Here is a 22,337-nt window from a genome sequence, read left to right on the forward strand (position 1 = left end):
GAATGCCTACATCAACGTTCTCCAGGCGATTTCATGAAGTCCTACAATACTAAAAACGTCCAGTATACAACCCAAACCTACCTGGTGCGCACGCGCACACACACACACACACACACACACACACACTCCAACACACACACACACACACACACACACACACACACACACACACACACACACACACACACGGAAAATCTGTCCAAAATGCTCAAGGGAAAAGATAACAGAGGCCAACCCCATGATGACACTGACAAGTTATCAGTCAAAGACTTTAAAGTTATAATCATCCTCAATAAGGTAAAGGAGAAAAACTGTTGAAATAAGTGCAAAGAAGTTTCAACAGAGAAAAAGAAACTACAAAATAAAAATAGATATTTTAGAACTTAAAAAAATTACAGTATCGACGAAAAATGTAGCATGCTGCTAAACACAAGAGGTATAAAAACTTCACTAGTGACTATATATTTTAAGTAAATGGACAGGATTATATATTTTAAGTAAATGGACAGGATAATCTATCACGATTATTTTTATATAACATATTACATGACAGTTTTTAAAAAGTCCAGAAAGATATATTTTTTAAGGTATACTAAGTAATATAAACTTATTGTTAATGTACAAGTAAGAAAATGTCTAATATGTTACGTAACAAATACAAAATATTTGCAGTAATTACAACTTTGTATATGTATGAATTAAATGCAAAAATATTCAGAAAATATCAGTTATAACAACTGCATATAATTTATTAGACATAGAATATTTCCTTAAAATTAAAAAGAACCAAAGTCCCACTTTTCTATTTCATGCTATTCTCTCCCCCTCAAATGGTCTTTTACTTTTTATCAAACCATAACCTAACTAACCCACTAGATAAGAACTTTCTCAAGGTAATGCTAGCCCAATTAAAATAAAACAGAACAGCCTGGCTGGTGTGGCTCAGTGGTTGAACGTTGATCCATGAACCAAGAGGTCATGGTTCAATTCCCAGTCAGGGCACATGCCCGGGTTGCAGGCTACATCCCCAGTAGGAGGTGTCTAAAATGTAATCACAGATAATTTTATGGAGACGCTAATTTGAAGTGTGTATATTAAAAAGTTGGTGTATGAGGAAACCATTTACTTAACAATTAGTGGATTAACATATTTTTCTCCCCTCGCGTCCCATATGGCATTTAACAGAGAAACAATATACTAATAAAATGGTATTTAAACAAGACTTTGCCTCATGAAAACAAGAACACATGTCAAAATTTAGTGCCAAAATAATAAAAAAAAATGCTTCTGGGGGAGGTATTCAGACAAATAAAATGTACATCTAGTTGGGAACAACAGAGAAAAGGTTTGATAAGAAAACAGAAGTAAAATGGACTGACTTGAAAAAGAAAGCATTGCTGTTCAGCTGTGATTCTGTCTCCACACTGTTTACATAGGTAGCACCCTCGTGAGTAAATCTCTCTTTAGGAACAGTAATTTCTCAAAAAGGATCGGAGAAGTGACTACTTCCTAATGGGGAAGCATTAAAATCTCAACAGAATGCTGTCACTGAGCACTCGTAACAAGACACACAGATGGGAATATATAGTGCAGAGCTTGGCTTATAATAAACATTCCTGTTTCATAGTGTTGCATATAAACAATGTATATGATAAACATTTATAGCAAGGGGAAAGTGATGAGGACATTGACTAAAGTATCAATATTTATTTTTATTATTTAGGATTGAGAATAAAATGGAAAGGAAGGATGCAAAACATATTTTTAATATAATTCACTGAATTTTGTGACTGAAAAGATATAGACAAGAGGGAGGTACCCAAGTTTTCAAGTGTATTTTACTACTAACATAAAGTCTGAAAGTATGAAGTTTGGGAAAGAAAGACAAGGTGATTAGGATCCTATTTCATGAACAAATGTACACAAGATGCCTAGAAGATATGGGACTGAATCCCAGAAGAGAAAAGCCAAAATACAAGTCATCCCTAAAGAGACAATAGTTGAAGAGACATAGAATAAAATACTGAAGACCAAATATCAGAGAGACTATAAATAGAACAAGAAGAGCCTATCAGGCCTAGGGTAAAATCATTTCAGAAATAAGAGCAACAACCAAAGACTAAAAGGAGACACACTGTAGCATACATAATAGTAACATTTTTCATCTCTATAGCACTATGTCAGTTATTAAGCACTATCACAAATGCTGTATCACTTTTACCTTCAGAATGGCCCAATAAGACTTTTATTATTCTCATTTTATAGATTTATAAACCTAGGCTAAGTGACTTCACTAAATTCAAATTGGTAAAAAGCTACAAAACCATGTCTCAAACTCAGTTCTGGCTACCAAGACACAAATTTTCCAAAAAAAAAAAAAAAGTCCACCAGTTAGCAACCAGCTAAACATAAACATATACAATTGAGTCACTAAGATGATAGATAACCGTGGAGACATACCATGTAATAGTATCAACCTAAGTAATAACCAAGAAAACTGTAAAACATCAGATTATGAAACTTAATATGTCTACTGATCAAGTTAACAGCTAAATAAATTCCTTTTAAATATAAATTTTAAGCAATCCTCAAACAAGTTTCAGTTTTCCAACCTTTAACAATGAAACTCACTTTATCGAAAGGATTAAGTTCAAATAATAGTAAAATAGGCCAACTCCATCCCTCTCCCAAAAGCTAAGACATGTAGTATTTTGGGGTTTGAGGGACATAATATAAAAGTAATATGGTAATAAATGCTGTGAAAAATTCTAAATATTAAAAACTCTCCTTCACTGCACCCCATCCACATACTGCTCTCTTAAGAAATAATCACTGCTAAAAGGCTGGTAAGGCTGCCTACCTTCAAGCCTTTCTATATGCAGTTATGTACACATAAATATTATAAATATGTGTATGTGTATATCTGAAATAGATGCTCTAAATGTATATTCTTAAGCAAAAATTATCCTCTTCATAACTGTCTAAAACTGATTTTCTTAAAAGCCTTGAATTTAGTAAAACAATTCTTATGTCGACTAATAATATTGATACAAAATACATGATGGTTTGTATTTTGTTACTTTCTGCTGCTGAAAAGTTTTGTTCAACTAATTTTCCAACTTGAAAAATATGCTGAATATAATCCAGCACTTTCTTTATGCTCATAATCTCCATAATTTTATCCAGTATTAAGAATGTTGTAATATGGAGATATCTTTCAGGGTGACAGAGATATTCACAATGACACCAAAAGTTCCCAGTTGCAGCCTTTTTTTTAAGCTACCTTTACTTCTTATTCTTTAGTTTTCTTTAAGAAAACTATTTTAGAAAACAAAAATTTTAGAAAACTAAGAATATTAGAACTAGTATTCTTTAGCTTCCCAAATACTTTATAAAATTATTTTATCATTTTATGTATTCAAACCATTTTTTAGTATTTTAAAACCAGCCAATATTTTAAATATTTAAATCAAATATGAGAGTTAGTCAGGGAAGGCATCATTACATCCCTATATTTAAAATGAATAAACTAAAACTAAGAAAAATTGGAAAAGTTGTTCATTTGGGTTAACATTTAAGAGATCCTAAAGCTTATCTTGTCTACTCCCATTTTGTAAATGATGAAACAACTATCTTCTTTCTTGCCAGTTGTAACCTATCACATCTTACTTTCATAGCAACCACATTAATTTTGCAGCCTTGTCATACTTTAATATACCTGCACCAGGAGCCTTCTAAACAGTAATCTATGAAAATCTAAAGGAGGCAGTTACCAAGTAGCCACCATCATTACAATGTGAATATTAGAAACATGCTAAGGATACAGACTTACGGAGTAACTGCACTCCTTCGAAAAAGATCAAGGTACATAAGCTTTACAACCAAAGGTGTTTTTACGGAGTTGCTAGAAAAATGCTGGCTAAGCGATGTGACTGTACAATAGCTCCCTGCCAAGAAACACATGCTGCTGTCTTGTGGCAACCTATTTGATGAACAAGAGTGGCAGTACTGCAGCTGTTTCTCATCCTGGCCAGCATTAGCATGAAACGATAATAATCTAATAATCACCAATTTGCACGCTTCCACCTCCAACACAAACACTACCAAATTCTCATTCCAAAAAAATCCATATGGAGAAAATGAAAATTAGAATGAACCAAGACACAGAGCAGAAATTTCTTCTTATTTGACATCTAAGTACATGCCTCTGATAAGCTGTGATTCTACACAAGTTTTATCAGAAACTTGATTCTTCACCCGTAAAATGAGTCGGTTAAATGATATACTATCACAAGTCTTTCAGGTCTAAAAGTTGTAATTTCTTGGAAGCAAGATTAAGCATGGAAATAAACAAGGAACCCAACCACAGAACCAAAAAACTTAAGCTATTCCTATAGATACAATGCATAACATGACTATAATAGTCTTTAGCTACCCTATTCTAAAACTAAAGGGAACAAAAATGATTCTCCATAAGAAAACAAAATATATACATATAAACAAACACATATATAAAAATGACTTTTCAGTTTAAATTTTCCCTGGGACCCAAGCAATTAATCTTCATTTAATTTAAATTCTTTCCTATGTCTTTTGTAAACATCAAAATGAAAAAATGTTAAATTTACCTTCTCTTAATTTTAGAAATACTAGTAACTGTAAAATGGCCAAATGAAAACAAGAGGAAGAATAATTCATTTATAAATCCTCTCATAACCAATCCCCACAAACCATATTAGCTGGAATTTCTCAAGTAAACATGGGTTCTATTTCTAATAATATAGCCTTTAAATCCACAATTCCATGTTCACAATAAAGCAGTTGCTGTAGACAGATTTAAGATAAAGCATTATGTGACTATGAGGAGCTAACAAAATGCTGAATGATATGAGCAGGCTTAATGTTAAGAAATTCTGTTAAAATCTCATTAAACAAAATTTAAATATTTAATTTTATTCATAGATCATTCAATTTACTACTTAAATTTTAATTGCACACAGGAACATCTGTTTGCATAAGCAGAATTTAAAGCAAGCAGATTCCATGGAGTTGCTTTTAAATGTCATTGTATTTGTGAATACAAATACATATAGGGAAAAGGGACCAAAACCTTCGGGGGGGGGGGGGGGGAGGCGGGAATGAAGATATAAACATCTACAAGATTTTACCCTAAGCTTCATTCTCTTCTTTCTCTACATCACCTCTCTAGACAATTGTACCCTCTCCTAAATCTTCATCTCTAGCCTATTTTTCCTAGGTGCCTGACCTATATATACACCCAGCTGGATATCTCCACCTTAATGTCCTACAGACACCAAATCTTCAAGAAGTACAACACTACTGCCGTAGTCAACAAAACAGTCAGTGTCTTTGGGTGGTGGAGATATGGGTGATTTCAACTCTCCTTCCATACTTAAGATCTTTCTTTTATTCTAAGTAAAAAAAAATAAATTATCCCCCATTCAACCCAACCCACCAAATTCTTTCTGCTCAAGTTTTTTTGCTCCTCCTGATGATTGGCCCATCTTAGTGATTGGTACTATACAATTGTATCTATCTGGTCCCTTAGCCAAAGCCCTGGTACCACCGTCTTCTTCCTCATATCCAGCTCTCTATTATTAAACTTCTCTTGCATTCTTCCCTTCTTCTCCTCTATACTAATTTAACCTTCCTTCTCCCCGCAACCTCATCCCTACGTCTTGCTCTACGAAGATTCTAATCACCTTTCTAAAACACAAATATAAAACTTGTGCTTTTATTTAAAACCTTTCAGAATCTCCACGCACTTTTGATTAGAAATGAGGTCTTGTGCATAGTACACGAAGGCCCTCCATCAGAAAAACCTTGCCTAATTCTGTCACTCCTCACAACCCTATCTCCTACCCAAAGTTGACATTTACTTGAAAATGATCTTTATCCTTTGCCTCATTCAATGTCTCTTTCTTCATGCTGTATATACATGATACACACAGAAGAGTACACATACAGTATGTACAATGGCTACATCATTATTCTTTGTTTCATAATATTCATCACATTACCTTCTCCTAATTCTATGGTAATGCACTGCCAACCCATCCTATTAGGAAATGAGTTGAGAAAAAGGAGGTAGGTAGCTAATTGACATTGGCAACCACTCTGCAGAATACAACGCCTGATAGTACACATCATCAGATATAATAAAAGGTAATATGCAAATCGACTGAACGGCCGGTCGCTATGACGCGTACTGACCACCAGGGGGCAGACACTCAACCCAGGAGCTGCCCCCTGGTGGTCAGTGCACTCCCACAGGGGGAGCGCTGCTCAGCCAGAAGCCAGGCAAGTGCAGCGGCAGTGGCAGGAGCCTCTCCTGCCTCCGAGGCAGCGCTAAGGAGCAGCGAGCAGGTGGGCGGTAAGGAGCGAGGGCTCCTGGACTGTGAGAGGGATGTCCGACTGCCGGCTTAGACCGGCTCCCCACAGGGAATGAGCCTAAGCCAGCAGGCGGACATCCCCCGAAGAGTCCCGGACTGCAAGAGGGCACAGACCAGGCTGAGGGACCCCCACTGCAAGTGCACAAATTTTCGTTCACCAGGCCTCTAGTAAATAATAAAACTCAACCAGCAAATACTTTCTAGCATTCTTTCCAATCACTAGTTGCTACTGCATTAAAAACACTTTTCTGCCCTGGCCCATATGTCTAGGTAGTAAGAGCATCAGCCCAAACATCAAAGGGTCATGAGTTCAGTTCCCAGGCCCGGTCAGGGTACACGCTGGAGGCAACCCATTCATGTGTCTCTCTCACATCGATGTATCAATGTTTTTCTCTCTCTCTCTAAATCAATGGAAAAATATCCTCAGTGAGGAGTAAATAAAACAAAAAAGACACTTTTCTTGGTGTAAAAAAAGCCAAAGATGTTAATAACCCTTACAAAAGCAGTTATTCACATCTCAATAAAGTTTTACAACAAAAAAAAAAATTAAAAGGTACTTACTTGTTTATTAAACACTTATAGAAAAACTACTCAGATAGATATAAGTCATTCAGCAACAAATATCTAACATGGTAAAACTTATTTTTCCAGCAGTGCTGATATTTAGACAGGAACAAAACAGGTAACTTGCACGTAGTTCTTGAGCTTTTATTAGATAAACATTAACATTATCAGGAGACTTTCTCCCTATTTCAAGAAACTACATAAGTATTTTAAGAATCATTCTCATTCTCATTCATTCACTAAAACCTTAAAGAAAGATTAGTTGAATTACTATTATATACTTGGATAGTATTTTTTAAAGATCCTATAATACACATGTACTTATTACTAAATTAAGTATGGGTTCTTTGTCCCAATTAATAAGGTTTTACTTCATTGTCCTCCTTTAGTGAATTAGTACAGCTACACGCTGAAAGCTTTATGACTGAGATTCATTTTCAAATAAAACTTGCTTCACACAAAAGAAGAGATGGGAAGCAATAAGCAAAATTTTTAGGTTCACCCCTTTTTCTGTATATTTTATCAAGTTTTCAAGAAAAAATGCTCATTCTGCAATTAACATGGAAACAATGTTTAGTAGATAAAATGTCATTAAATGAACAAGAAAACATGCATTTCCAGTTCACACCCACACACAAAAAGTGAATGTAAACTCCATGAGGGCAAAGTTTTTTTGCATCTTTTTTAAATCCGTTTTGCACACAGTTAAAATTCTAGAAACCAGAATAGTGTCCGCACATAGTGATTAAGTACTCAAGAAATTTGTTGAATGAATACTCTCACTAATGCAGCCTTTTTAAGTTGTTTTGTTTTTAATGTTAAAATAAGCCTATAAGGCCTACAAAGAATATAACTTCCTGCTCAATTTTAATTCTGATTTATAAGTAGCATGCTATAAATTCAAGTTCTCAGGTTTCAAAGTTTGCAGCAGGGGCCAGTCAAGTATGGCCCATGCCCTATTTTTGTAGGCCCTCAAGCCTACGAAGAATTGTGACTGACAAGACTATGCAAAAAATACCTTAAGTGACCCACAAAACCTAAAATATTTACTATCTCGTACTCTACAGAAAGAGTCTACTGACCCCTATGAAGAAAGATTCCATTCACAAGAGAAGAAAGCTTTTAAATTCATACTTTCTTCCATCTATGAATTGAAACTGTGCCATTAGAAATAGATCTAACTTTCTCTACATCTAAACCTCTGAAGTTTGGGCTTATTTGATTTTTAAGAATGTTAAGGAAAAAATATTTATCCAAAGCATTAAGGTTATGAAGCTGAAGCTAATAAAAAATAAAGGAGGATTAAAGTTAGCTTATGTTTAATGTTTTACATACTAAAAAATAACAAAAAAAGGAGAAAACAAAATTAATACAAATAGGAAGAAACTGAACCTAATTATATTTAAAATGAATAAAACTACATTTAGGGAAAAAACTGACCAAGCAATGATTGAACACAGTATTTTGACTATGTACCCTAATGCTAAATAAAATATTAACTATAAGCAAATATTAAATTTTGGTTAAAGGTTTTCTTTTTTTTAAATATATTTCTTTATTGATTTCAGAGAGGAAGGGAAAGAAGAGAGATAGAAAGATCAATGATGAGAGAGAATCGTTGATAGGCTGCCTCCTGTACGTCCTCTACTGGGGATTGAGCCTGCAACGCAGGCACATGTCTTTGGCCGAAATCGAACCCAGAACCCTTCAGTCCATAGGCTGACGCTCTATCCATTGAGCCAAACCAGCTAGGTCTAAAAGTTTGTTTTCACAGACATATGGTTTAGCAACTCTGAAACTACTTTCGTGTACCTTATGATTGATCAAATAACATTTGGAAAGGGTAAGGGCTAGAATGAACCCTTCGATGTTAGAATGGAATTGATGATATCATCAGGGTGAACTCAATGGCTTTTTAGGTAAAGAAAATTATGTGTATATATGTGTGGGTGTACACATATATATTTTTTCAGCTCAATCTGTTAACAGATATCTATTAGAAGAAATTAGAGCTCCTTGGAGAAATGGCTGATTCCAGGGCTGGGGTGGGAATGTCTTATTATTCAAGAAAGTAAGGGGGTGCTCAAAAAATAATGAGCACATATCAAACAAAAAACACAGGAGTCAGCTTGAAGGAGCTGTAACTGGTCAAAACTGAGACAATCTAAGCATCAAAACACCCCAATGAATAAAAAGGAATCCATAAGTTCATACTACATGCATACATACATACATAAATGAGGAGGAAGAAAGGCTCTCACAGAATGTCAACTAATACATAAAGAACAGACTTAGAAAATCACTATTTGGCGACAGGCCCATTCTCAATTTAGCCATCCTATCTAATAAAAGAGTAATATGCAAATTGGCCATACCTCTGCTACACCCACAAGCCACGCCCACCAGCCAATCAGGAGCGAGTATGCAAATTAAACCAACCAAGATGGCTGTGGCCACAAGAGCGAGCAGGAGGCTTGGGTTTCCCCAGCAATGGAGGAAGCCAAGCTTCCCACACACCCTGGCCAGCCATGGACTCCACTCAAGGCTACAAAGTTTCAATTATAGAAGATAAATAAATCCCAACAAAAATGGCTGCAGCCACTGAGCAAGCAGGAGGCTTGCGTTTCCCTGGCGATGGAGGAAGCCAAGCTTTCCACCCGCCCTGGCCTGCCCTCGCCTCCGCTCAAGGCTACAAAGTTTCAATTATAGAAAATAAATAAATCCCAGATACCAGGGCCTCCGCGTGGGTCGCCAGGGGACGTGGCCGGCCTACAAACCACCCCACACCCCAAGGGAACCCCCACCCTGATCCAGGACACCCTTCAGGGCAAACCAGCCGGCCCCCACCCGTGCACCAGGCCTCTATCCTATCTAATAAGAGTAATATGCAAATTGACCATCACTCCAACACACAAGATGGCTGCCCCCCTGTGGATACAAGATGGCCACCACAAGATGGCCAGCAGGGGAGGGACCAGGTCTGCAGGGTAGGGCAGTTGGGGGGGACCAGGCCTGCAGGGGAGGGCAGTTAGGGGCAATCGGGCTGGCAGGGGAGCAGTTAGGCATCAATCAGGCTGGCAGGGGAGTGGTTAGGGGGTGATCAGGCTGGCAGGCAGAAGCGGTTAGGGGGCAATCAGGAAGGCAGGCAGGCGAGCAGTTGGGAGCCAGCAGTCCTGAATTGTGAGAGGAATGTCTGACTGCCCGTTTAGGCCCAATCATACCGGGATTAGGACACACATCCCCCATGCACGAATTTCGTGCACCGGGCCTCTAGTCTATATATAAAAGCCTAAGTGACCATTTCAACTGGTTGCTATGAGGACGCACTGACCACCAGGGGACAGACGCTCAATGCCTACCCAGCCCTGGTGGTCAGTGTACTCCCACTGCCAACCTCCTGCAGCCAGCCAATCTCCTGCGGTCCCTTTCCCCAGCTGGCCCCAATCGGCCTGATGGCCCCGATCACCGGCCAGGCCGAGGGATTCCACCCATGCACTATTTCATTTACCGGGCCTCTAGTAAGATCATAAACGACAAAGACACTAATAAATAACTAGACTAAAGGACACTAGACAAGACAAATGAATGCAAGGTGCAGTATACAATTTACTATTTCTGTTATAGATATTACTGGTACAATTAGTGAAATTTGAATAAGGTCTGCAACTATTGCATTGTATCAATGTTAATTTCCTGATTTTGATCATCGTACAATGGTTATACAAGAGAATGTCCTCTTTATTTATTGTTTTTTAATCAGGAAACAATGCTTTCAATGTGATTTTTTTTGTCTTCCTTCTTAGAAAAGTTATTTATAAGTAAAAGGTATCATGAAATGCAATTTACTCTCAAAATGTTCCCCAAAAAAAGCCTTCATGTGTTCAGAGAGAAAGAAAAAAAAATATGGTTATAATTAAGGAATCAGGATGAAGCACACACAAAAATTCTTTTATCATTCTTACAACTTTTCTGTAAATCTGAAGTTGTAAAAATAAAATTTAAAAACTGAGAAAAAAATAGTTAACTTATATTTGGACATTGCCAGTAAAAAGAAATTGTGAAAAATCAAGTGATTTTTCTTATCCTTTACACGGAAGGATAAGAAAAACATCTCGATCAGAGTTTGAGACCTGGGTGCTTCTAGTCTGAGCTCTAATACTTACAAAGCTGCATTTCCTGGGTAAAACCACAATGGTGGGCCTCAATTTATTCACTTGTAAAAAGGGGGTCATACCTATCCTACTTTCCTCACAAGGTTATCCTAAAGACCTACTGAAATACAAGGATGGGTGGGGAAAAGAGGAGTTTATAAAGCTCTATATATTACAGCGACTCACTTTTAACAATGTCTATTAAAAAAAAGTACTTCAGCCAAAACCGGTTTGGCTCAATGGATAGAGCGTCGGCCTGCGGACTGAAGGGTCCTGGGTTCGATTCCGGTCAAGGGCAAGTAACTTGGTTGCGGGCACATCCCCAGTGGGAGGTGTGCAGGAGGCAGCTGATCGATGTTTCTCTCTCATTGATGTTTCTAACTCTCTATCCCTCTTCCTTCCTCTCTGTAAAAAAATCAATGGGATGTATTAAAAAAAAAAAAAGTACTTCAAAAATGCATAAGCCAGATATTTTTCATCACAGCGAGCAGCTGGTTCTAGAAACTAGGCACTTGCTGCATAAAATGTTTTGGTTTGCAAAAATTTTAACTTACTCAACATCCTTTTTACCAATATAATTTCAAGCATTTCAATAAATGCCAATAGCTATATTGATTTTTTTGCCATAAAACTATAGTATCAAAACATGGCTAAATTAAAAAAAGCCATTAACTAGGTCAACTTTTTTTTTTTTTTTAAATTAAGACATAATTGACATATAACATCGTATTAGTTTCAGGTATACGGTTCTGGTCAACCTTTAAGATACTGTGACCCAGTACAAAAAGATCTTCCTATCCTTTCCCAAGTTCTACAGAGTAAAATACATGATCCAAACTGTTTCTTCCTTTACTTACATGCTATTCAAATAAGCCCTGAGCAATCAAATCAAATTCAGAAAATAAGCGTGCGTGTGTGCGTGCGTGTGCGTGTGCGTGTGCGTGTGCGTGTGTCTGTGTGCGTGTGTCTGTGTGCGTGTGTGTGAGAGAGAGAGAGAGAGAGAGAGAGAGAGAGAGAGAGAGAGAGAGAGAGAAGCCAAATTTTTTCATATACTTAAATCAAGGGAAAGTTTATTATGAAAAATATTAATTTATTCTTCTAAATTCATAAAGGTTTGGTCACCACTTAAAGTATTTTTTTAATCATTTACATGTGGACACTAATATCTGACGGACCAAAGAAAACATCCTTATTGGCTGTATTTTATAAGGAAGTTATTCCAAAATACCAAATGTATTTTTAAATACATGTTAGGCCATTGTTGAAAACATACCATATTCTTGTTTAAGTAAGTCTACTTGCTCAATCTCTATTTTGAATAGATGAGCAATGTGGACTCTATAAGGCAAAATGCTGAGAACAAACCAGGCAGATCTGAGCCTGGAGAGATGCTCTAGACCAGCCGTGGGCAAACTACGGCCCACAGGCCGGATCCAGCTGTTCTATCCGGTTCTCTTGCTCTCCCCTCCGCTCCTTTACTTTGAATTTATATTAGTTCACACAAACGCTCCATCCATGCTTTTGTTCCGGCCCTCCGGTCCAGTTTAAGAACCCATTGTGGCCCTCGAGTCAAAAAGTTTGCCCACCCCTGCCCTAGACAAAGCAATCCCTAGAATAGAATCACCTGGAGTCAGTAATGCCTACCCAGCCTCACTAGCTCTACAGCAAGACCACTGCCCTCAAAGGATTACAAGAACATAAGCTCCAAGAGGGTCAGCTTTTGCTTATCTTGTTTATCACTATCTCAGCAGATAGAAAAGTATCTGGTACATGGTAAACATCCATTAAATACTGGTTAAATGAATGAACAAATGAAATCCCAGGTCTTTCAAGTCAACCTATATTAAGTTGCAGAATTATTTTAAAAATTTGGCATATATTAACTTAATTGTCATATTATTTTTTAAACACATGAAAAAATAAGTAAAACAAAAACAATGAATAATCAATATTCCCCATTCTAACTAAATAGATGTCAAAGTTTGTAAGCTATATCTTGACCGATAGTAGATACCATATTTACATACCCTTCCCTGAGTTTAAAATATGGTCTTATCAGAAACTCATGTAAAGCAGAATTAGAAAGACAAATGCATAAAATCAAAATCAGGAAAGCAAATGCATCATGTTTACAATCAAACTTGAGATAATATTAACTCAGATAAGAAATCACAGGCTACAGAAACATTTCTCATCAGCATTTATTTCTCATAAATAGTACCTCTACCAAAATCTGCTCTTCTGTAATGAAAAAATCAAATATTTGATTTAGTCATTTTTGTTTCTGTTCCTACAGCATATCTGTCAATGATTTGTCATCTTATAGTTTGAAGAACTTCCTCAAAATATAAGATGTATTTTATTTCCAACCATCAAATTGCAATTTAGTCATATTAAGTAGGCAATAAATTTTTTTAGAAAACATACAGTAAAATTTTGTGAAGCAGAAGGCAAATAAATGCAACCAGAGTATATATAATTTATGCTCACTATTAATAACTTCTATTTCACTTAAGCTATTTTTGTGTGTGAAGAAATTAAACTTATTCCCTGCATGTTCTCTTTTAAGATTACTAATATATTCTAAGTGACCAGCTTTATTCTGCTTCCCAAGTACTGCCCATATAATCAAGACATCATTTCAGTATCAATCTAAACCTAGTATTTTCCAAAGGGCCTGCCTTACGTGGGTTATAATCATCTTACTATGCTTCTTGTGTCCATGCTGCTGGAAAAGCAGTCTGTACAAGCAGGAGTAGAGGCACAATCCTGAGAGAGAGGAGTAGAGAAATATGTTGAGAAAACAAAACCAGAATAAATTGAGCTCACTTAAGAGCTTAGGAGCTCAGCCAGTGTTCAAGGTCAAGGTTGATTACATTCTCTCATATCACAATGAATTAGTAGTTGTCCAACACCAGCAAAACTGGCCCTAGAAAGAGATATCTGAAATTCTGTGTACGAGTACTAATTCTAAGCCAAGTCCCTTCCAGACTCTCCCCCTTAGTAAAAAGTGAAAATTATAAACACATCAAAGTTTTGATTTAAAAATAAAAATGTCCATCTAATCTCCTATAGTCCTACAATACCATGAAATGACCTTCAAAATAATGCTTATACATACTAAACCCTCCAAAAAGTTAATTTTATATTTAGTCTAAGAATCTTCCAACAGGAAATCTAAATACATTCTCAAATTGGTAATTTACAGAGGAAAAAAACAAATATCCAGAAGTGTTAACTACCCTGATCCAGGGGCAATCATCTGCCTAGTATATCATCCATCCATTCATTCAAGGAATCTGTATTTAGTGTACACCATGTATTAAGACACTGCTATGTATGAAGGATATGAAGCAATGACCACATAGGGTCACTGTCCTCATGGAACTTACACTGGGGGCGGGGGGAGAAGGTAATTACTTAAAATTGTAGGAATCACCAGAAGGGAAAGTACAGAGTGCTTTAAGACTGTTTAACCGGAGAGCTAAGTCAGTGATTCTCAACCAAGGTCAGTTTTATCCTCCAAGTGACATTTGGTAACGTCTGGAAACATTTCTGGCTTCCACTCAGGGCTGCTGCACAGCACAGCTCCTCCCAGCCGGCAATCACCTAGTCCAAATAACAACAGTGCTGAGGCAGAGAAACCCTGACCTAAACTAGCGGGGCAGGGAGGGTTTCGTGAAGGCTTCCTTGTGTTACAACATTCAGTATGCTACATCTTTAAGGAATTTTCGCAAGGCAGAAGAAACAAAAAAGGCCTGATTGATACAATTAACCAAACCTCCTACTGGGACGTTAAAATAGGAAAGAAAAAGGAGACACAGATTCCTTAGTAAATGAAAATTATAGAAAATGCAGTGTTTTATAGCTGCTTCACATAAATTCCCTTTCCTGAACCATAAAAAAGGGGAAAACACACAAATTAAAAATTTTCACATTTATTCCTCCCTCTACCTTTTCCACTGTTTTCTACCAACCCATGTCTACCCCTAGATATTGGTGGAAAGAGTATTATAAAAAAAAGTCCTATAGTTAAGTAAATGAACATTCTTGATACAAAATTGGAAATAGAGTTAAACGAAGGTGGGATTTCAGTTTTGATATGAAAGACAAGGCATAGAATGGTGTTATAATGACTGGGAAGTCTGCATCCTGGAAAAGCTTAAAGAGCAAGTTATCTGACTAACCAAAGGATCCTAAGGACAAAAACACGAAGAATTTAGGTATCCAAAAATGATAAAAGGCACTAGAATCCTCTCAGAATTGATCAACCAAGGTAAATCCCAAAATTAAATTGCATCTCATACCTACAAATCTGGTCCTAGATCTTCCCTTCCCATGCAGCCTATTCAGAGCAGCAAGAGAATGGATCATAGAGGGAAAACAACCATAGTAATGCAACTATCTATACAAAGAACCTAAAAAAAAAAAAAAAAAATGGATGATCTGACTGGTATTTGATTATGTTAAAGATTTATTAATTTTTGAAGTGTGAAACTGGAATTGGTGCTGTTTTTTTAAAGTCCTTAAATAGAAAAAAAAATCCAATACATAATAAGCAAAATTCACCACCACCATTCACTTTCTTATCCAAGCATAACCAATGCATAACAGGTTCTTCTGTGTTCCATATATTATGAGTTCCAACGTTATTAAAGTGCCTCCTCCAATTATAATTTTGTAAACAAAGGGTCATGCATTGCTATTCTCTTTTCCCTCTCTCAAAAGCAAACTTTACCATAATGGCCTCCACACAGCGGCATTCTTAAGGACAGAGTATAAATTTACAACTCACATAAAGCGGCTGCAATCCCGTAATGGACTGTGTACTAAAGCAGTTCACAGATGTAAGCGCACCAATGAGACCCTTTCCACTTGGGTGAGAACACTAAACCATAATACGCAAAGGCCACATCTTAGGGTATCAACAACTACAGTATCTTGTAATGATAACAATTCTAGAGTTAACTGCCCAGTCAAGCAAGCATGGCCTCTTAGGGAGTCTTTACATTCTTTCTTTCACTTCAGAATTGACATTAGTGGTGATGGCATTAACTATTTCATCACAATGACATTTAAGTGGAAATTCTAGTTTTCCCACAAAACTAACAGAGTGGGCACCTAAATATCAGTTCCTGAGCCTAAATCCCCTTTAACTCGTGATAATTAGGAGAAAATATACCACATGAAGGATCTTCTCACAGTAATTTTGAACACAGGGGTGGGAGGCCACAGAACCCCTGAGAAATTATTGGCAAGGGAGGGAGGGAAGCATGACAATCAGGACTCATTCATATCCTGCATAAGGTAAGGGATTTTCAGACTTGAAACTCATCCACTGTTTGTAGATTAAAGCCTATATTCATTTTTTGTTGGTTATTTTTTGTTTTGTTTTGTTTTTTTAGAGAAAGAGAAAGGGAGAATGAGAGGGGGAGAGAAGAAGAGGGAAAGGGAGGGAGGGAGGGAAGGAGGGAGAGGGGGGAAGGAGGAAGAGAGAGACAGACAGACATCGATCAGCTGCCTCTAGTATGGGTCCTGACCAGTGACCAAACCTGAACCCTAGGTGTGCCCTGACTGGAATTGAACCCATGACCCTTAAGTACACTGGGCAACACTCCAACCAATTGAGCCACACCAGCCAGGGCTACAATTTCTGGCATGATCTTGTTTTCAAACCAATTGGGGAGGGTGGGAGATGCAGTCTTGAAAAACCTGAGAAGTAGCAAGCCATAAAAGCTAAGCATTTCATATTTTACACATTTTTAAGTATCAAAATATCTCACTGACAAACATTAATCATTATGCTTAGGGCTACTTTCTGGTGCCTTGTAAAGCAAATGGAACTTCTTCACAATTCAATGCTTCAAAGACACCTTTAAATGTAGCAGAGAAAGTGCTGAAGGGCTCAGCCCAAGGATAAATGCCTTTAAAAACCAAACACAGTAAACCTCCTAAAACGTCTTTTCTCCTAATCCTATAATTTAGATTTTTTTTATTTTGCACTTTGCAACACGATTTAATGGAAAATACTTATTACTGAATTATTTCCCACTATGTGCTTACTTGCACAAAATTTTCACATCAACAAGCATAATAAGACATTCACAGAAACTAGATTCAAAATCAGGGAAAAAAATGATTATATATTTTGTGTTTAAACCAAAAAAATAAAAATAAAAAGGTTTAAGCATATTCTTCTTGTGGATCTTCTTCAAATATATTTCCCTTCCTCAACCTATAGTAGTATAGCTACTACTTTTACGCTATCCCACTTTCAAAGATGGTGAAATTTGAGCATATTAGGAAATAAGGGAGTTGACTTTTTTTTAAGTTATTTGAAACCCACAGGGGGAGAGGGATGAGTGCTACTACACTAAAATGGGAATACTACTTACTTGTTCCTATAAAGATTAGGTAAGAGGTGAAGTGCCATGTCAATGTTAGGTCCCTAATACTTAATGTCAATATTAAAATGAAAAAACATTTCTATTCCACTGTGCTCTACTGTGATCAATCATACATACTACGCTTGTTTCTACCTACCACATAAGGGATCTTGTTTTTCACAGAGAATACATATTAGGAACCTCCTGACGCCCATCAAAAAGGGTGGGGTAGGGTAAATCAAATAATCGCAGTGGAAGAAGACAAAGAATTTTTTTAAAAGATAATACAGTTTAACACTGTGTTAGTGCTGTAGCACTCTATGTAGCAAATAAAAAGGCTACACAGAGCTGGGGGCCCGGGAGGAGGTTCCCTGCACAGGTGTGAAACTATTAACAACGAATTAGAACACGGTATCATTAAATATTTATTATTCCAGATTTGAGCACCACAGAGTATTGTGGGGGTGGAACCAAATTTTACAATCTGCCCGAAAGGACCAGCTATAAATTCATAAATATAATGAAAATTATTCTCAAAGCTGGTTACTTATCAAGGAGAAGGAAACCCTTTACCAAAAAAGCTTGTTTTCATTCAGCTGTGCCACTGCTCTCTACTCACACGGAGAGCCCCACGCACAGGGTTACCTAACTCTTGGCCTCCTTGCTGAGCTTCCCAGATGCCAATTCTTAGGGGGGAGGCGGGGACATGAATAAAAGGAAAGAAACTAAATTGCAAAGTAGATTTTAAAAGCTCTGCCCTCTTGATACTATCCTGGCAGCTCTAGTACTCTGAAAGGTAAGACTGTGTTAATCATACTACTGCGTAAAGTATTAGCACTTCCACATCCAAAGTTCACGAAATCCATGCGTAGCTGACATTACATTGAATGTTTTTCCCTAAGGCAGACAGGATAATTCTGGTTGTGCAGTCATGTGCTTGTTATGTTTACATTGATGTCTGAGCCGGAGTTTTAGCAATTTTTAAAATATACTTTATCAAAAGCTGGCTCGCAAATTCAATTAAACAGTGACAAGTGGACCCCTGCTTTGTACCAATCTAGTGTCAGACCTGACACGTGAGTGAGCCCATGGGAAACCCTTCCCCGGCATCCTCCCTCCCTCCATGCACAGACCTCTTCCTACCATTTGTCTTTATGTCGTGATGGTGGGGGGTAGGGAGGAGTAGACAGAGGGGTTAAGAATAGAAGAAATCACAGAATTACCTCGCCTCCCAACCAACCATCCTCTTCTCCCAAGTTCCTAGTTGGCAGGTTACCCAGCCAACAGTATCTCGATTACACACGCTACGTGCACCGTGACCCGAGCGCATCACCCCTCTGAGCGCTCTCCCTGCGCCGCCCCCCCTCGGTGCCGGCCTCCGTAAGGACCCCCGGGAGGTCTGGACAGGGATGTCCAGCCTTCAGTTCACATCCCACAGGCCCGGGAAAGAGGGGGGCGGGCCAGGCCTCCGCGGAACCGACCCAAGAGACCAGCCCGGAGGCTCCGGGGGAGGGTCCAACGGGGCCTTCCCTCCAACCCCGCAGCCATTCACAGGGCACCGGAGACGCCGGAACCTCCCTCCGCCCGGGCCGGCCCTCCTCCTGCCCTCCCTCCGGGCTCGGGGGAGGGGCGCCGGGGGGAGAAACACCCCTCCCCCACGGGGGCGCGCTAGGCCGCCGCGCGCCCCATCCCGAAAAGCCCTGCAGACCCGCGCCCACCCTCCGCACGCTGGCCTCGTCCCCGGTGGGGGGGGAGCGTGAGCAACAGGGGAGGACTGACTGCAATACCAACCTCGCTGTTGAAGGTTTTCACAGCCTCCATGTTGTCGGCGCGGAGGCCCGGAGCCCGGCGGCGGAAGAGGCGGCGGCCACTGCACTGCGTGGGGAGGGCAAGACGGAGGCGGCGGCGGAGCCGCGAGCAGGGGCGCTGGCGAGGACCGGGCCGCGGCGACCCCGGGGCCGGAGGGGAAGGGCGAGCACTGGCGGGGGAGGGCGCCCTCAGGGGCCGCGCGGCGCGGGCATGGCCGCCGGGCGGGCGGAGCGCCGATCTGGGGACACAACGCTGCCTGGGCGGGTCGGCGGCGGGGGAGGGGCTGGGCCGCGGCACCTCTCTTCTCCGCCCTGCTCCGTCTCGGTCTTCCCCCCGGGAGTCCCGTTCCCTACACTCTCCACCCCCTTCCTCCTCTTCCTCCGACGGGCTCCGGCTTCACCTCCCCGCCGCTAGGGCCGCAGGAACCGGCAGCGCACGGCGACGACGGAGGAGGAAGCGCTGGCGGCGGCGGCTGCGGCATCCAATATGGCGGAAGCGAGTCGGGCCGCGTAGCTCCGAGCGCCGCGGCGCCCGCCAGCGCGCCCCCTGGCGCCCGGACCGCGTGGCTGCCGCGCCCGCGCGAAGACCATCGAGGTGGCCCGGCCAGAGCGTCGCCGCCCGGAGGCCTGGCTCTGAGACAGCCCGCGCTCCGCCCCCTGCGAGCGCCCCTCTGACCCGGGAGCGAGCGCTGCTACCGGCGCGGGGCGGGGGAGCCGCTTCGACCGGCCCTGGGAGGACCGTGCAGAGAGTTGCTCGAAACAAAAAGCAAACGGCCCCGCAAAGCCGCAAGTTTAGGAAATAACATTGCCACGTTTCTGTTGTTTCCGTGTGGATCGGCCCCTTTACAAGGCAGGCTGGGGTTTGTTGACCCTCAGGACTTTGCCTGACAGTGGCCTAAAGTTTAACGGAGGAAAGAAAAGTTCCCATTCATTTATTTGGTAACAATTGTACGCGAGCATTTTAATAGCGTGGGGGGCGGGAGGTCACGTTAGAAACAGAGGTCCCCATCCGGGTGGGGACGGGCGAGCGCGCTTGCAGCCGCAGGCAGCTCGCTGCAGGAAATGCACGCTCCTCCATCCCGGGCCCGGAGTGGCGCGGACAATGAGTGCATTTGTCTGCGCTAGGGAGCGGGTCCAATGACGCATAAGATTTGGATAGGTGAAAGGGAACCCGTCTTTTGGGAAAGATGAATTATTCTAAAGGGGTTTTTTTGCCCTAGATTGTTTGGAGTAAGAGGGTGCATACAATATTCCTAGATAAAAGGGGAGCAAAATGCCTTCTCTCGCTTTGTGCAAGGTAAAATAACCAATACCAAAATAAAAGTGAGCATTTACTTAACATTAAAAGTTAGGGTGTATCATCGAACCCCGAGCACCACTGTCCTCTTGCTGCGAGAGGTTTTCAGCAGTCATTTCTCCCTAATTCACTCAAGGAAAGGGAGGCAAAGGAGGGAGGGCAGAGGATTGTTGTAATCAAGGTACTTGGTTGAGAGCTGGATCCTGAACCCTATGAAGCTAAGAAACACTGGCTCCTTCGCATTTTAGGTCTTCGAGTTGACTTCACTGACAGCTTTAATATGGGGACTCAGGCTAAAAGGGATAACGTCATCTGTAAGAGCTTATACTCTGACCTTCAAAACTCAGATGCTGTCACAAAGTTCTCCATCCCCAATCCTCATAGGCCAAGCCATTATCATCCATCTTCTGTCAGGAACTGCAGTACCCTCCTAACTGGCCCCCTGCTTGTCTGCCTGTACGGTCATGACCCACATAATGATGGTTTGGTCAAGGAAGGACAGCATGTGACACAGTAGTGCTGTAAGATTGTAGTGGAGCTGAAAAATTCCTATGGCCTATTGACATCATAGCCCCACTTAACATTGTAGCACAATGAATTACTCCTGTTTGTGGTGATGCTGTGTAAACAAACCTACTACCCTGCCAGTCATATAAAACTATAGTACATACAGCCGGCCAGTGTGGCTCAGTGGTTGAGCGTTGACCTGTGAACCAGGAGGTCACACAGTTCAATTCCCTGTCAGGGAACATGCCCAGGTTGCGGGCTTGATCCCCAGTAGGGGCATGCAGGAGGCATCTGATCAATGATTGTCTCTCACCATTGATGTGTCTATCTCTCCTTCTCCCTCTCCCTTCCTCTCTGAAATAAATAATATATACATATATATTTTAGACTATAGCATATAAAGTTGTGTACAGTATATAATCCTATTTAATAAGAGGCTAGTATGCAAATAGACCGAATGGCAGAACGACCAGTTGCTATGATGCTCACTGCCTACCAGAGGGCAGATGCTCAGTGCAGGAGCTGCCCCCTGGTGGTCAGTGTGCTCCCACAGGGTGAGCGCCGCTCAGTCAGAAGCTGGGCTCACAGCTGGTGAGCCCAGCGGTAGTGGCGGGAGCCTCTCTTGTCTCTGTGGCAGCACTAAGGCCCCTTCGGGGGTTGTCCGCCTGCCGGCTTAGGCCCGCTCCCCGGACTTCGAGAGAGTGCAGGCTGGGCTGAGGGACCCCCTCCCCCTTCCCCATGCACAAATGTCGTGCACTGGGCCTCTAGTACTTGATAATAAATGAGTATGTTACTGGCTTATGTTTTTACTATACTGTACTTTTTTTTTTTTATCATTTTAGGGTATACTCTTTACTTATAAAAAAATATTGCTGTAAAATACTGTGCCATGTTCTGCCATCAGCAGTCTCATATATCTCCTGTTTACCACATCTCTTTTTTTTTTTTTTGCTTTTTATTTATTTATTTATTTTTATTGTTTAAAGTATTACACATAAGTAGTACATATATCTCCCTTTTTCATGATTTTGCTTTTTAAAACATTTTCCTTCAAAACCAGTTTTTTTTTATTTCTTTATAGATTAAGGTATTACATATGTGTCCTTATTCCCCCATTACCCCCCACCTCCCATTCATGCCCCCATCCCCCTGTTGTCTGTGTCCATAGATTAGGCTTATATGCATGCATATAAGTCCTTTGGTTGATCTGT

At 40.2% G+C, this 22,337-nt stretch overlaps 1 protein-coding gene across 1 annotated transcript in view; it reads right to left on the reverse strand.

Moving 5' to 3' along the window:
* Positions 1-19,717, reverse strand: part of SCAF8 (SR-related CTD associated factor 8) — a 71,191-nt gene extending 51,474 nt beyond the window's left edge. Inside the window, 2 exon segments of the mRNA XM_080663719.1 lie at positions 13,835-13,897; positions 19,306-19,717. Of these exon segments, the coding sequence (XP_080519845.1) occupies positions 13,835-13,897; positions 19,306-19,335 (93 nt within the window). The 5' untranslated portion in view covers positions 19,336-19,717.
* Between the last annotated feature and the right edge of the window lie 2,620 nt (positions 19,718-22,337).

The sequence above is a fragment of the Plecotus auritus genome, assembly GCF_963455305.1.
Source record: "Plecotus auritus genome assembly, chromosome: 4".
In the NCBI taxonomy this organism is placed as follows: Eukaryota; Metazoa; Chordata; class Mammalia; order Chiroptera; family Vespertilionidae; genus Plecotus; species Plecotus auritus.